This window comes from Anomaloglossus baeobatrachus, chromosome 2, assembly GCF_048569485.1.
Source record: "Anomaloglossus baeobatrachus isolate aAnoBae1 chromosome 2, aAnoBae1.hap1, whole genome shotgun sequence".
Lineage (NCBI taxonomy): Eukaryota > Metazoa > Chordata > Amphibia > Anura > Aromobatidae > Anomaloglossus > Anomaloglossus baeobatrachus.
In genome coordinates, this window is record NC_134354.1 from 748,015,500 (window position 1) to 748,032,256 (window position 16,757).

A 16,757-nucleotide genomic window follows, 5' to 3' on the forward strand; every position below is an offset into this window, starting at 1 on the left:
TCTGCACCAGTCAACTCTGCAGTGACTTCCTAAATTTATGCACCCAGCAACAGCGTCAGACGCCTCTTAGTGAGAATGTGGGTTTAGGTGAGAAAACTCTTCAATGGCTTCCAAATGAAAATACTGAGCTGCAATGGTCAATTTTTCAAACAGGCTTCTTAATGATTTTTAGTTGTGACTAGTGGCACCCCGTTAAAATCAATAACCAAAAGGAGAAGATCCAAGCTAAACCTCCTCTACATGACATGCAAAAATAAGGCTCAGCTCTAGAATGATGGCCATCACGTGCAAAAGTGTCAGCAGCGGCCGTGCACGCCAAACAAATCAGGTAGGAAAGCAATCGTGACAAATCTTACTGTTCAGCTTTGCTCCATTTTTCTTTAATGGCTGAAGAAGATTCCCACAGCCTCTAAGGACGGTCTTCAGTGCTCTTAATCCCCAGTCATAATGCTGCTGGGGGGTCAACAGTTCCCTGTAATGCAAAACTTAGTTACTGCCGTGCACTACACGAGTATGGCATGATATTATTGGGTTATCGCAGGTAGCCGTCAGCTCTGCAGTCATAAACACTTGTTTTTCCCTATAAAAGAACAATTCTGCATTGTTTTTTCTTAGAACTGTACATGGACAAGTATGTAAATCATGCTAATGGCTTGGTTTAGCAGGCTTGTGCTTCATCAATAAGTCATTTTGGGTACTCACCGTAAAATCTTTTCTTGGAGCCTTCATTGGGGGGGACACAGGAGAGCATGGGTGTTTGCTGCTGCCACTAGGAGGCTGACACTGGCTCCTCCCTAGTAGTATAACCCACCAACAGGCACACAGATATTCAGTTAGGCTGGTGTCACACTTGCGATTGCCTCGCATGTATCTCGCGCGAGTCTCGCGGTGCATCACCCGACACGGACTCAGACTCTGCTCACAGGAGCGGGTCGGTTGCATAGAGATGCATGCAACCGACCCACTCCTGTGAAGAGAGTGTGAGTCTGTGCCAGGTTATGCACCGCGAGACTTGCACCAGATACACACGAGGCAATCACAAGTGTGACACCGGCCTTAGTAGCAGTAGGAGAAGCAATAGCACGGTAAGAATATATTGAAGAATCGTAGTTAAACAACACAACTCTAAGCAACTGAAAACAAGGGCGGGTGTGGTGTCTCCCAATGAAGGCTCTAAGAAACATTTTACGGTGAGTACCCAAAATATTTGTTTCTCTATCGCTTCATGGGGGGGCACAGGAGACCATGGGATGTTCTAAAGCAGTCCTAAGGTTAGGCACAAGATGGTACTCTCAAGTCCAAGGTCGGACCACTGCAGCCTGCAAGACCCTTATGCTAAGCCTCGCATCAAACACAGCTTTGTTGTGAACCCTTGTAGAATCTTAAGAAGGTATGAATGGAAGACCAGGTAGCAGCCTTGCATACCTGCATGAGTGGAGTGAGCCATGACATTGAGTGGAGGCACTCTATCCCTTACTCAGTGAGCTTCCAATAAGACAAACCGGGTTTAGTGGATAATGGTGGATCTAAAGGCAAAAAAACAGACTATAGGAGCCAATTCAGATGATGTACGCCCCCACACAGAACATGGCAAACCCTCCTAATAAAGATGTCCGCAGCCCAGGTGCACGATGCTGATGATACAGCCACACAAACCTCCACACTAAAGGGGAGGGGCGGCTGTTTAGCATAGGAAATGCACACTATTAAGGCTTGCATTGGGAGCCCGTGATATAGATGAGTGAGATGTACAGTGTCTGAACTGCAACCTATAAATGATGCCAGAGGTCAGGTGGGTTAATCAGCACTATATGAGTGCATCTCACACGGATACGCGAGATGCACAGTGTCTGAATTGTGGCTTTTAAATGACGCACAACACTGGGTCAGGCAATATAGTCCTATGTGGTTTTTCCAAATAATTGAGTGTAGGGACTCGCAAGTGTGAGAATCCGTGACGTGGATTGCGAGCTTACATATTTTGGGCCAGAATATCAACTAATATCTCACTGAGGTATGGCACATTTTATCTAGGTGGTTAAATGGTGAGTCCGTCATGTGATATGCACTCGTATAGTGCTAAGTAACCTGCCTGACTTAGTGTTGTGCGTAGGCATCATAGATATCTACTGAACGTAGAAACTCTTCAGGCTCCATGGAGGCTAGCACTGAGCAGAGCAACTCCACCCTGAAGTGGTGGAGACAGACGAGCCTGTTCAATAACTTGAAATCCAAAATTGGATGGATGGATACATCCTTCTTCAGGACCACAAACAGGTTTGAATAGAAATCTGAGAAGCTCTCCTGAAAAGGAACGGGAATGACGACACCAGATCTGAGCAGAGAATCAATGGCCTTGAAGAAACCAGGGATGAGAGAAGGAACTTTTGGGGGCAGGATATGAAGAAATGAAAGTAAGTAAGAATGGAAAACTATTTTGCAGCCATAGGAAACAATTGAAAGCCACTTGTCCATGAATTCAAGGGGCAACCAACCACCTAGAAAGGGTTTTCCAGGTGGGAACGCTACTTCATGCTGAAGAGAATCTGTTGAATTTGGAAGGCCTTTCTTGGGAACACCAGGAGCGAGAAGGCTTGAAGGACGCCCTTCTTTTTTTCTCGACGGATTGGAGACTTGACCTGGTAACTTTTGTTTCTGGGTGAAATTTGGCAAAAAGCGCACAAAGGGAATCAGGCATCTATTGGGGGGTGGATATTTTGGCATCTGTTGTGTAAAAGAAGAACTTTTACCACAAGTGGTATCCAAGATGATGTTGTCCAGTTTTTTTTTTTCAGAAAAGTTGGGAGACTGGTGAGAAACTTCATGGATGCGGAGTCTGTGTTACAAGCTTTCAGCCATAAGACTCTGCGGATAGTGACGATATTGCTGGCCACAAGTGGTGAACATGTGGCTGCAACTAGTGAAGCTGTTAGAATATGTTTCCAGAAACCCATCTGGAAGTGTAGGACAAGCCTGAGGGCCGGTCCCGCCACCTCAGATTTTGCTAGAATCTCAGTGTGCCTGTTGGAGGGTTCCTTGAGTGAGGCTCCATCTTAGAGAGGAAGGATAGTGTTGGTGGAGAGCCGGGAGACTGGGGGATTCACTGATTGAGACTCAGTCCATCTTTGAAGAAGCTCAGATGCAAAAGGGTATAGGACTTCCATATGCTTACGTCTTTGTAAACGTGTTTCTGGATGCTCCCATTCCCTGGCAAAAATGTAGTTGAATTCCTCGTGGTTAGCGTAAACCTGAGGAGGTCGCTTTAAATTTCTTGTAAAAAGAAAAGGATGCCATACTTGTGGACGCTGAAGCAGTAGCAGATCTTCAAGACAAACTAGCTTCTTGGACCTTTTGCATGGTATTTCATGTAGGAGCTGAGGAACTCAGTCCAACTCATCCTGCGAAGCGACCAAGACCCCAGAGGTGGTGATTGGATTAGGTAGCCATTTCATGACTAAAACCAAGGCCTAGATACTGTGGGCTATGGGAGGTCCTGTGGGGATGGCGTATTGAGCGGGCTACAATTTGGGCAGGGGGACGAGCTCTGACCAGAAGGAAACGTCTTGTGACATGCAGCATAAGCAAAGTGAAGGATAAGAGCCAGAGAGTGTGAGCGAGGCTCCCTGAGGATAGGCATAGAAAGGAAGGAGGTGCCAGAGGAAGAGATGCTGGGGAAGGAGCTGCCCTGAAGTGGCAGGTTCAGCACTCTGGAGCCTTGGCGAGCTTCGAAGACAGTGGCTCTGACAAGCAGGGAGGACTGCAGGCTCTGGGTGTCAGGCATGCAGGAGAGGAATGGAGGCAGGAGGCACTGAGGAGCTAGCGTGGACAAGAAGATAGCGGATTGCAGGAGGTGGTGTTGGAGCGAAAAAGGAGGCAGTGACCATAAAAAGGTGAGCAAGGTTCCCGCAGGCTGAGAGAGAGACATACTCTGATAGGCTAGGTGTGGTAGGAAGGGAGCGCAGAAGCGACGCTGTGGGTGAGTTGCGGAGGGTGTGTCCTGACCGCAGGAACAGGCAACAATGAAGCAGGGAGCTAAGGTAGATAAATTAACCACAAGGGTAGCACGAAGGACACAGCTGGAGCAGAAGGAAGGAATCGTGGAGGGAGGAAAGAAAGCAGGGCAAAAAAAGGAAACCTCTGTCTCATCTTAAATACAATTAAGGCCTCCGTCACACATCCGTGAAAACCACGTCCGTGTAAAATGGGCCGTTTTTCGGGTCCGTTTTCCGTTTTTTAGGTCCGTTTTTATGGTATGTGTGGCCTGCGTGTGTATCCCGTATGCTAGCCGTATGTGCGTGTGGAATGTCCGTGTGTGCGTGAGTGAAATAACTGACATGTGTGTGTGTTGTCCGTGTGAAATGTACGTGTGTGATGCAAAATGTCGTTACTACATGTCGGAAGACAGAGTAGCGGGATGAGAATGAACTCGGGTGAACTTCACCCGACTTCATAGTCATGACGCGGCTCTGTCTTTGTGCCGTGTACTGATTAGCGGTCACTTGTGAAGGATTCACCGGTGACCGCTAATCCCCCAAGTGACTGAAGTGTCCCCCCCTCTCTCATACTCACCGTTCCCCGATCACCGGCGCTGCACGGCGTTCACACTGCTCCGGCGGCTTTTTCTAATTTGAAAAAGCCGGCCGGTCATTAAACAATCTCGTATTCCCTGCTTTCTCTCCCCACCGGCGCCTGTGATTGGTTGCAGTCACACACGCCCACCACGCTGAGTGACAGCTGTCTCACTGCACCCAATCACAGCAGCCGGTGGGCGTGTCTATACTGTGCAGTGAAATAAATAAATAAATAATTAAAAAAACCGGCGTGCGGTCCCCCCCCATTTTAATACCAGCCAGATAAAGCCATACGGCTGAAGGCTGGTATTCTCAGGATGGGGAGCTCCACGTTGTGGGGAGCCCCCCACCCTAACAATATCAGTCAGCAGCCGCCCAGAATTGTCGCATACATTATATGCGACAGTTCTGGGGCTGTACCCGGCTCTTCCCGATATACCCTGGTGCGTTGGCAAATCGGGGTAATAAGGATTTATTGGCAGCCCATAGCTGCCAATAAGTCCTAGATTAATCATGTCAGGCGTCTCCCCGAGATACCTTCCATGATTAATCTGTAAGTGACAGTAAATAAACACACACACACCCTAAAAAATCCTTTATTAGAAATAAAAAACACAAACACATTCCCTCATTACCAATTTATTAACCCCGACAAACCCTCCATGTCCGGCGTACTCCACGGACCTCCAGCGTCGCATCCAGCTCTGCTGCATGGAGGTGACAGGAGCAGCAGAAGACACCGCCGCTCCGGTCACCTCCACGCAGCTAATGAGATGAGTAGCGCGATCAGCTGCTGTCAGTCAGGTAACTCACGGCCACCGCTGCATCCAGCGGTGGCCGCGGGTAACCTCAGTGACAGCAGCTGATCGCGCTACTCATCTCATTAGCTGCGTGGAGGTGACCGGAGCGGCGGTGTCTTCTGCTGCTCCTGTCACCTCCATGCAGCAGAGCTGGATGCGACGCTGGAGGTCCGTGGAGTACGCCGGACATGGAGGGTTTGTCGGGGTTAATAAATTGGTAATGAGGGAATGTGTTTGTGTTTTTTATTTCTAATAAAGGATTTTTTAGGGTGTGTGTGTGTTTATTTACTGTAATTTACAGATTAATCATGGAGGGTGTCTCATAGACGCCTGACATGATTAATCTAGGACTTAGTGGCAGCTATGTGCTGCCAATAAATCCTTATTACCCCGATTTGCCAACGCACCAGGGTAAATCGGGAAGAGCCGGGTACAGCCCCAGAACTGTCGCATATAATGTATGCGGCAATTCTGGGCGGCTGCTGACTGATATTGTTAGGGTGGGGGGCTCCCCACAACGTGGAGCTCCCCATCCTGAGAATACCAGCCTTCAGCCGTATGGCTTTATCTGGCTGGTATTAAAATGGGGGGGACCGCACGCCGTTTTTTTTAATTATTTATTTATTTATTTCACTGCACAGTATAGACACGCCCACCGGCTGCTGTGATTGGGTGCAGTGAGACAGCTGTCACTCAGCGTGGTGGGCGTGTGTGACTGCAACCAATCACAGGCGCCGGTGGGCGGGTAAAGCAGGGAATACGAGATTGATTAATGGGCGGCCGGCTTTTTCAAAATAGTAAAAGCCGCCGGAGTTATTATAACAGCCGTGCAGCGCCGCGCCGGAGATCGGGGAACGGTAAGTATGAGAGAGGGGGGGCAACTGACCGACAGACAGCTAGAGGGACAGATAAGACAGAGAGACCGACCGACAGACATAGAGACCGACCGACGGACTGAGGGAGAGAACGAAACAGAAAAAGAAAAAAAAAGACCGACATCACATGAAAAAAGCAAAAAACGTACAGGGAGCAAACAGAGATGCGTCCGTGTCACTCGGACGTGCGCACAGACCCATTGACTTTCATTGGGTCCATGCAGCGTTTTGCGTGCAGAAAACGGACATGCTGGCATGAGACACGGACCAAAAAACGCATCACGGAGACGGACTCACGGACATAACCAAAAACGCAATTGTAACCGCTGAGATATAGTAACATTGGTGCACGTTTGGCCGTGTCTCCAGTATACACGGAAACGGACCAAACACGCACGTGTTTCACGGATGTGTGTTTCAGGCCTAAAGGAAATATGACTGATTCCTATAATATTATTGGATTTTATAAATAAAAATTTTATATATAAGGCTACTTTCACACTTGCGTTAATTAACTTCTGGCGCAATGCGCCCTTTTGGAAAACAGCGGAATCCGTTAACGGATTTGTCAACGAACTTGTATGGATGACACATTGTGCCAAAAGTACCTGCGTTGCTTCCGCTGGCCGACGCTGTGTTGCTTCCGCCGGGCAGAAGGAACGCAGCATGTAACATTTTTTGAGCAGCGGAATCCTTTATTTTTCACTGCGCATGCTCATCTTTTTATTTTTTTTTTTTTTTTTTTTTTTTAAATCACAGAAACTTTATTTTGTCTCTCGGTGGCGCCGAACGTTCAGCTGAGCGCCCAGCAGCCGGCTTTTGAGAGCGCTCAGCTCAGCTGGTAAAACTGTAAAGAAGAAAAAAAAAAAAGGGTTTCCGTTGTTTTGTACGATCCGTTGCATCCATTGTGCCATTATATGCAACGCATCCGTTGCATCCGTCACACAACGCAATGCAACGGATGCCGTTCAACGCAAGTGTGAAACTAGCCTAAGAAGCCCCCCATAGCCCGGGACCGAGGGAAGGGAAGGGAATATCTGTACTGAAGGACCCTGAATCCATGTTTACAGTACACTGAGGAAGACGATCATCATGCGTCCCAGACGATGTCTGTCAGGCGGCTTGAAGGTACCGGTCCCTTCTTTCCTCCCTGACCATCACGCTCTGGGGGGGCGAGCAAGCAGGGGTATGCTGACAAGAACCAACTTCTGGGAAGCCCAAACACTCTTGATGTATTAGGGAGGCTAGGGTCATTGCTGGTCAGACCAGAAAGGATACAAGTAGTGACACAACCCGCAATGTGCTCTCGGTCTCTGGGTGGGATGACAGAGTGACACAAATCCACTCTGTTCTCCAATCACAAGCTGAATGTGAAAGAAAGGGAAATCATTAATAAAACACAAAAGTCTAAGGCTATGTGCGCACGTGTGCATATTACATGCAGTTACGCTGCGATCTGTAGCGCAGCGTAACTGCATGCGTCCTGCGTCCTCTGCACAGTCTATGGAGATTGTGCAGGAGCCGTGCGCACGTGGCAAATTAGAACGCAGCGATTCGGCTGCTGCCTGAATCGCTGCGTTCTAAGAAGTGACATGTCACTTCTTCCGTGCGGTTTGCATGCTATCTATAGGGAGAGGCAGCATGCAGAGCGCACGTTCTCTGCCGGCACCATGCGCTTCAGAACGGAGCTTTTCAGCTGCGCTCTGAAGCGCACCTTTTAGGTGCGGTGCAGAGCGCACACGTGCGCACATAGCCTTAGGCTGGTTTCACACCTCCGGTTTTAGCAGAGCCGGATTGCCAATCCGGCTCTAAAACCTATGCAACGGATGCGGCGACAATGCCGCATCCTTTGCATAAGTTTTTTACATGCGGCCCGTCCGGTTATTGCCGCTTGCGGCAGGCTACTGAGCATGCGCAGTGGAAAAAAACGCATGCAGCGGTCAGATGCGGTTTTTGCCGCAGGACGCCGCATGCGGCGTCCATAGGCATGCATTGCAAATCACGCCGCATCCGGCCGGTTGCGGCGCGATGCGTTTTTTTTTTTGCCGGACAAAAAAATGTGCCAGGCAACGTTCCATCCGGCCGCCGCATCGGCTAAATCTGCAGCATGCGGCAAAAAACGGACGGAATGCAAGCCCATGCAGCACAATACGGCACTAATGTAAGTCTATGCAAAAAAACCCGCAACCGTCGGCAAAAAAACGGTTGCGTTTTTTCTGCAAAGCGCCGGATTGTGCCGCAGAGCAAAAACCGGATGTGTGAAAGCAGCGTAAGGTAGAAACAGGGCTGAGTGCAGCCCATGTCTGCCTCCTCCTGACACTAAGCTAAAACATTATCTCGTTGTCAGTTGGAGATATATACTGCTGGGGAGGAACCAACTTTTTTTTTGCATAGTGTCCGCTTCCTAGTGGCAGCAGTATACACCCATGGTCTCCTGTGTCCCCATTTAAGCAATACAGAAATCTAGTTTCCCTTTCTCTCCCTTGCCCGGAGTACTGTGATTGACAAGCGAGACCTTCCTAAAGTCTGGACAAATCTACAATGCTGCTCTGTAAATATAATGTAGCTGCACAGTTTGCCTTGGGAAATTGCTGTACATGGTGTTATTACAAAGTGATGGTGCTGCTGGGAGACCGACTTCATCATATTCTAGTCCTACAGAGAAGGAAGCTTCTGCTGAACATGTGCAGGACGTCAGCAGAAGGAGCAGGGGGAGGATGGGGAACAGAGCTCATCTATCAAGCCGGGTGGGTGCAGATAGTTTGCAGGCTGAATACACATGGGCTCATAAAATCTGACAGCGTACAGCTGGACGCAGAGAATACAGTGTTCAGAAAGGGTTAGCGTTATTCTGAGATGCATTTATAGAGTAAAGGTGATTTATTTCATGAAGCATGGAGATTTTAACCGAAGGTGATGTAACGGTAAAGATTGGTGCCTTGTATTGGGCCAATCGGATTACGCACTGTGCATTATTTTATTAAACTTGCCACAAAATAAAATGAAAGCCTTGGTGTCCCTTTTGAAAGAGTCCATCTTAACACACAATTAAACAAATGTGGCCACAAGGTGCTTAAAGGGGTTGGTTACTACTTTTTATTGAGGGTCTATCCTTAGAAAAGGCCATCAATGCCTGATCATTGGGGGTGCACACTCCGTTGATCAGCTGGTACCAGCGCTGTCCAAAAGTTCTCGGATGCAGCCAGAAGACAGAAGTCCGTCATTTCTGTAGTGGCCGAGGCCGGGTACTGCAGATCCCTCCACTATTCAATTTGATGGAGGTTTGACAGAGCGGCTATGTTCCGGCAGCCGCTGAGAACTTCTGGCCACCAGCGCTGCCAATAATAGTCAATGAGCAGGGATGTTGGGGGTCGCATCCCCCACCAATTAGATACTGATGCCTAAGGAGAGACCATCATTTAAAAAACGTTGTGTCCTATTTCTAAAGAACCAAAGCATCTGCAGTCTGAAATCGGATCTGCTGGATCCTAATCTTTCTGACACCAAGTCCAGCCCCGCCCCCACATATGTATGGGGGTCTTAAAGGGAACCTGTCAAGTCCTGTATGCACCCAGAACCACGAGCAGTTCTGGGTGCATATTGCTAATCCCTGCCTGACTGTCCCTGTAGTAACATAAAGAGATCTTTAGAAAAGGCATTTCTAAAGATCCTTTATAATATGCTAATGATGCCAGTGACTAGTCACAAGGGCATTAGTTCCCCTGGCTAGTCAGCCCCCTTAGCATGTAAGTACACCCCTGTGGGCGTGCTAACATGCTAATGAATGCGCAGTATCAGAGGCATGGTCAATCTCACCGCTCTCTACTGCCACCGCGCTCGACGCTGGATTTTGACTCAATGCGCATGATCAGAAGTCCCGAACTTCAAATCATGCGTACTATGAAGCCGTGTGTATTTGTCCCGGCTTCAAACTGGTATCGTGCTCACAGAGCCAAAAACAAGCAGTGGCAGAAGAGGTGAGGGCGACCATGCCTCTAACGCTGCACATTCATTAGCTAAGGGGGACAACTAGCCAAGGGAACTAACACCCTTATGATTAGTCCCTGGCCTCATTAGCATATTATAAAGAATCTTTAGAAATACTTTTTCTAAAGATTTCTTTATCTATGCTTCTATAGGCTGGGATGGTTAGGCAGGGATTAGCAATATGCACCCAGAACTGCTCGTGGTCCTGGGTGTATATTGCACCTGACACGTTCACTTTAAGCCTTACACAACTCCAGAGGTATATATCATCTTTTGTTCCATTATCACCGTACACTTCTTTACCTGGCTAGATTAAAGATGGCCACTAGCTTCCGACCCAATGTCTTTGCTTCCTTAAAACCTTCAGAATAAAGAATAACCTCGGCGATGAGCTCGTTGTCAGGTCGAGACATGGCGACTGGACGGAAAAGCTGTTTTAGGTTATCAGGCAGCTTCTGTCTCCCACCATAGCCCTTGCCGGCAGGATTCATTGTTATGAAGATGCCAGAATTTGGGTCCAAATCCACCTAAAAATAAAACTATATCAGAATAGAGCGCTATAATAAAACGGGTGATAATAAAAATGTGAGTGGTTCTCTACCTCCTTCCCCAGCAGCTCGCAGGCAGCCCTGTGGTTCTTTAGTGCATCCTGAATGGTTTGGATCTGCATGGACACGGCGGACAGCACGGCTTCTTCAAGTCTATTGAATTCATCAAAGCAACCCCAAGCTCCACACTTCACCAAGCCGACGAAAATTCTGCCCATAGATTTCACATCAATACCCTGGAGAAACATGTACAGTAGTCGCATCGTGCTTTACCAGGTACATACAGCTTCATATCACACGAAGTTCCAATTAAAATGTACTATAAGGGGCAGAGCAATCCACAAATCGTCTACAGCAAGAACTGTGCTTTAAAAAAAAATACCGAATTTTTCGGATTATAAGACGCACTTTTCCTCCTAAAAATTTGGGAGGACAATGAGGGGTGCATCTTAAAATCCAAATGTAGCTTACCGGGAGGAGGTGAAGAGGGGTCACAGGAGGCAGGGGCAATGCTGTGCTGCAGGCGCTGATCTCGGTCGCGCTGCTCTGTGCAACGGGCGGCCCTGCTCTGCGTGGCTCTGTTTGGCGGCCAGCCCTGCTCTGCGCAGCTCTGAGCAGTGGACGGCCCTGCTCTGCGCGGCAGGATATTCTGAAGATGACGGCTGTAAGAGCTTCAAATAATGGCTCCTAGAGTCGGTGCATGTGCACATGGAGCTCTCGGCTCAAGCTCTAATCTGCTCACACGCAGACTCCGGCCGCCATTTCTTTGAAGCCCTCATTGCCAATATCTCCAGAATGGACAGTGCCTCACTGCCTGCAAGGAGCACCAGCACAGAGCAGCGCCGGCTGCCCCAGCACAGAGTAGCGCCCGCTGCCCCAGCACAGAGCAGCGCCCGCTGCCCCAGAGCAGAGCAGCACCGGCTGCCCCAGCACAGAGCAGCGCCCGCTGCCCCAGCAAAGAGCAGCGCCCGCTGCCCCAACACAGAGCAGCGCCCGCTGCCCCAACACAGAGCAGCGCCCGCTGCCCCAACACAGAGCAGCGCCCGCTGCCCCAACACAGAGCAGCGCCCGCTGCCCCAACACAGAGCAGCGCCCGCTGCCCCAGCACAGCACCGCAGAGAGCATCTGGGGGTTCCCCTCACCCCCGCTCGCAGCATCGCCGTACTCCAGCATCTCCCCTGCCTCCTGTGATGCCGCTCTACCAACACTGCTGCCCCACCTCCCCGATAAGACACCACCGAATTATAAAACGGACCCCATAATTTTTGTTTTTATCTTTTTTATCTCTAAATTTGGGATGCGTCTTATAATCCGGTGCGTCTTACAAAACGAAAAATATGGTAAATTACAACCTGCCTGTGAAATCCTCTGCTGCTCACCCACAGCCATTCTGGTGATCGCCACTGGTCTTTGATTACTTTGCTACAGAGATGACGTGCCCATAAACCCGCATGAAAGTTGCATTCATTCACCGTCACTGTCACTGTACTGGCACATTATCACTGTACTAATAAAAGACCAGCAAGGACCACCATAGCAGCAGAAAATGTATTAGGTAAGCAATATTCTTTTTATATTTTAGCATATTCATTGCAATGCTTTCCTTTTATATGAATCTGATTTTCATAGCCTTCTCCCCAGGGCCCTGATGAAGCTGCTTTCAGGCAAGAAGTCCATTCGGGGTGTCCAATACTTAGATAATCAATTTTAGGTTGGTGATGGTCAGAAACATGGGTCCGCTATTTGCAGCTCCTGCGTTGGCCAGATATGTTCAGTGAATGGAGCAGGAACAGCACAGTGCCATATAGTGAATAGTGGTCATTCTTGGGTACTGCAGCATAACATTCACTTTCAATAGGAGCTGAGCTGTAGTGTGGGATAATGGCCACAACACTGTGCTGTTCCAGCTCTGCACACTGTATACATATATGGCCGCTGTCGGAGCTAATAACAGCTCATTGATGTATGTGCCAAATTTTGCATCCTAACCTATAAGATGAAACGCGGCACGCCAGGTAAATGGTGCAAAGTGATTTTATTTATTAGACTAAAATGTACCAGCACAGATGTTTCGGTCATGCAAGATCTTTATCAGTGTGCCTATTTAAGGTCCTGTAATAGCATGGTGAGCGGCGCTGAATGAACCTGGCATCCACCGCTGTGATCAGTAGTGCACCGGGAGTGCAGAATTTCAGTTTATACTTTGATATGGATTTTGAACCTACTCGTGCACCACCGCCAGAAGTGTTGTGTATACCTAGTCTATCCTGGATCCCAACCTGACATCTATCCAAGAATTTGTCAGAAATATACAGTGTGTCCACCCATATCCTGTCCACAGCCATTAACTTGAGAACAACGGCAGCTATAGGCATAGAAGTGGTGTCCAGGTATAGTAAAGTAGCCATGCGCTACGCAATGAAACCACCTGTAGCGCCACCTGGTGGAAAATAACGGAGTTAGCATTTTTATCTCGAAAACGGAACGAGATGGAGAAAAAAAAGTGAATTACAAAATTGTAGGGCATCATCAATTCAATACGAATCGACACCTTGCATACAGAAATGCTATGATATGAAACCCATGACCCCCCCCCAAAACATTGAATGCTGGTCACGCATATGGCGCTCATTTAACTTTGATGCTAAAAGTGGCCCCCGTCAGCTGCAATGCACATCTGGACTCTGGACAGCATACTGTATCTTGCTGCACGTTGTGCAATATGGTAGGTGCCACGTTTGCACAAGCATCTGTGATACGTCGTCGTAGGTCCTGCAATGTTGGTGGAGGGGTCGCATACACCTGCTGTTTGATGTGACCTCACAGAAAGAAGTCCAATGGGGTGAGGTCAGGTGAGCGTGGAGGCCACTCCACACAGCCACCATACCCAAGGACTTGTAAAAAGGTCTCCATGAGGTATCGCTTCAAGTCCGCAGCCTTGTGAGTTTTACACGTCCTAATCATAGCATTTCTGTATGCAAGGTGTCGATTTGTATTGAATTGATGATGCCCTACAACTTTGTAATTCACTTTTTTTCTCTATCTTGTTCCGTTTTCAAGATAAAAATGCTAACTCCATTGTTTTACACCAGGTGGCGCTATAGGTGGTTTCATTTCGTAGCGCATGGCTACTTTACTATACCTAGACACCACTTCTATGCCTATAGCTGCCGCCGTTCTCAAGTTAATGGCGGTGGACAGGATATGGGTGGACACACTGTATAAGTACAACAACACAACTTAAAAGGTTTACCCCACTATTCCTATGTTGATGACCTAAAGCGAATTGATCAATATCAGTTTAGTGGGAGTCCTACATGCGCCCCCCCTCCCCCCCTCCCGATCAGCTATATTCAGTGGCGGATGTTAGCAGCTGCAGAGCGAAACAGCTGAACTTCATTTACTGATTAGTGCCCGCCATCAGGTATTGCAAGTCCCCTCCTATTCATTTGAAAGAGGATGAATCTGCCATATTCGGCGGGGGGCGGCTATACAGCTGACTGACAGAGATGTGCTGTTCAGCTCGGCAACTGCTAATATCCAAAACTAGCTGACCGGTGGGTGTACCGCTTAGCTGATAATAAAGACCTACCCTTAGGATATCTCATGAACATAGAAGTAGAGGAGCTATTCTTCACGCTCTGTTTTAAGTCTGAGTATAGCCATCAATATCATTACGAGCAACACACAATTCAGCATTTTTACCTCATCACAGTTGAAAACCAGCACTTGCCGCCCAAGAAGTCCACCCAACGCCTTCACAGACTCCGTTTTACCAGTTCCAGCCGGACCGTATGGATTCCCGCCTAAGCCCATCTTGATGGCCTGAGTCAGAGTGAGGTAGCACTTGTCTGTAAGAGGGGTGTAAACCAATTTGGGAGCATTGCCCTAAGATCAAATATAAGCAAAATTTAAAAGAATTACAAGAAAATCAATGCCCTATTTGGCAAATATTTAAAAAGTAAATCTAGAAAACCTTTTGTAAGCGTCTGATGCTTGAAGAGACTCTCAAAGAGATTATGGATTTTCTTCGTAAAATCTCTTTCTCAGAGCCTTCATTGGAGGACACAGGAAACCATAGGACGTCCTAAAACAGTCCCGAGGATGGGAGAAACCAGAAGGAAGCCAAGCTCAGACCTAAGCCCGGGCAACGTCTGCTTGCAGCACCTTCCTCCCTAGGATGGCATCTTCCGAGACAAAAGTGTGCACTCTGTAGAACTTGTTAGAAGTATGTACAGAGGACCAGGTGGTAGCCATGCAGAGCTGTATAACACTGAGGCCTGATGTCATACAGCCCGGAGGCTCCCACTTCACAGGTAGAGTGAGACGTAACACTGAGTGGGGCCTTTCTATCCCTTACTCAATAGGTTTCCAAGATGGCAGATCGGATCCATTGAGCAATGATGGCCTTGGTGGCTGTTAGCCCCCTGTGATGGCCATCGGGAATCACGAACAGAGAATCTGAACGTCTGAAAGATGCTGTTCTGGAAACATAGCGCTGATAGCTCTAAGATAGAAACGCTCCAAAAGGAACCGTGGTTGCCTCCTACGGACACTAAGGTAAAACGGATTAGCTTGGTTCCAAGTTGGTGGGCATAACCAGCCGGGGAGTAAATTTTTTTGCCTAGTGTCAGCGTCCTAATGGCAGCAGCATACACCTATTGTTTCCTGTGTCCTCAATGAAGCAATACAGAAATCTCTGACTACTCTCTTCGACACATAGTGCAATTAGCCACAAATATTAGTGCTTTACACACAATAGGAACTGTGCCCCATAGCGTACAGTGCTCGGAGCAAACAGCTGAGAAGAACTGAGCGACACAGTTTGCATACTCATTTCTATGGGAGTTACAAAAACAATGTAGCTCAACACCTCTCGGGAGTTTGCGTGGCCCCCAGTGATCGGAGCATGGACAAATTATTTCTGAATGAGCCAATAAAAGGGTGAGATAGACAAAAAGAGAATTTTGTTACTTACCGTAAATTCTTTTTCTTATAGTTCCGTATTGGGAGACCCAGACCATGGGTGTTTAGCTTCTGCCTCCGGAGGACACACAAAGTACTACACTTAAAAGTGTAGCTCCTCCCTCTGAGCATATACACCCCCTGGTAGCCAGTCCTAGCTAGTTTAGTGCAAAAGCTGAAGGAGAATAGCCACCCACAAGTAGAACCGAGTAAGAACCGGAACAACAGGAGACTCTGTCCACGACAACAGCCAGTGATTACACACGGAACAAGAAAATTGCCAACAGGCAACAGGGAGGGAGCTGGGTCTCCCAATACGGAACTATAAGAAAAAGAATTTACGGTAAGTAACAAAATTCTCTTTTTCTTTATCGTTCCTTTGGGAGACCCAGACCATGGGACGTTCCAAAGCGGTCCCTGGGTGGGAATAAACAGAAAAAACTAAGAAATAGGCGGAGCCTAACTTCACAAGTGGGCGACAGCCGCCTGAAGGATGCGTCTGCCCAAGCTCGCATCTGCCGAAGCATGAGCATGCACTTGGTAGTGCTTCGAAAAGGTATGCAGGCTAGTCCAAGTGGCAGCGTGACAGACTTGTTGAGCCGTAGCCTGGTGCCTAAAAGCCCAAGAGGCACCGACAGCTCTGGTCGAGTGTGCTTTGATCCCCGGCGGGGGAGGCACCTGAGTACTCTGGTAGGCGTCCGAAATGGTCGATCTAATCCAACGGGCCAAGGTCGGCTTAGAAGCAGAGAGACCCTTGCGCCGCCCTGTGGGTAGCACAAAAAGAGAGGTGCACCGCCTAAGCGCAGCGGTGCGAGACACATAAATCCGGAGAGCAAGCACCAGATCTAGAGTATGCAGCGCTTTCTCAAAGCGATGAACAGGGGCCGGACAGAAGGAAGGCAAGGAAATATGCTGGTTAAGGTGGAAGGGAGAGACCACCTTAGGAAGAAAGTCCGGGGTCGGACGGAGAACTACCTTGTCTTGGTGAAAAACCAAAAAAGGTGACTCTGA

General features: G+C 48.3%; 1 protein-coding gene across 3 annotated transcripts in view; it reads right to left on the reverse strand.

The window, feature by feature from the left end:
- The window catches only part of DYNC2H1 (dynein cytoplasmic 2 heavy chain 1), an 852,364-nt gene that overhangs the window by 545,098 nt on the left and 290,509 nt on the right, over positions 1-16,757 (reverse strand). For all 3 annotated transcript variants that reach the window (XM_075337457.1, XM_075337458.1, XM_075337455.1), the window contains exons 33-36: positions 14,487-14,669; positions 10,835-11,017; positions 10,537-10,760; positions 357-472 (exon numbers count right to left, since the gene is read on the reverse strand). In XM_075337457.1, coding sequence (XP_075193572.1) covers positions 357-472; positions 10,537-10,760; positions 10,835-11,017; positions 14,487-14,669 — 706 coding nt within the window. The remainder of the gene's footprint in view (positions 1-356; positions 473-10,536; positions 10,761-10,834; positions 11,018-14,486; positions 14,670-16,757) is intronic.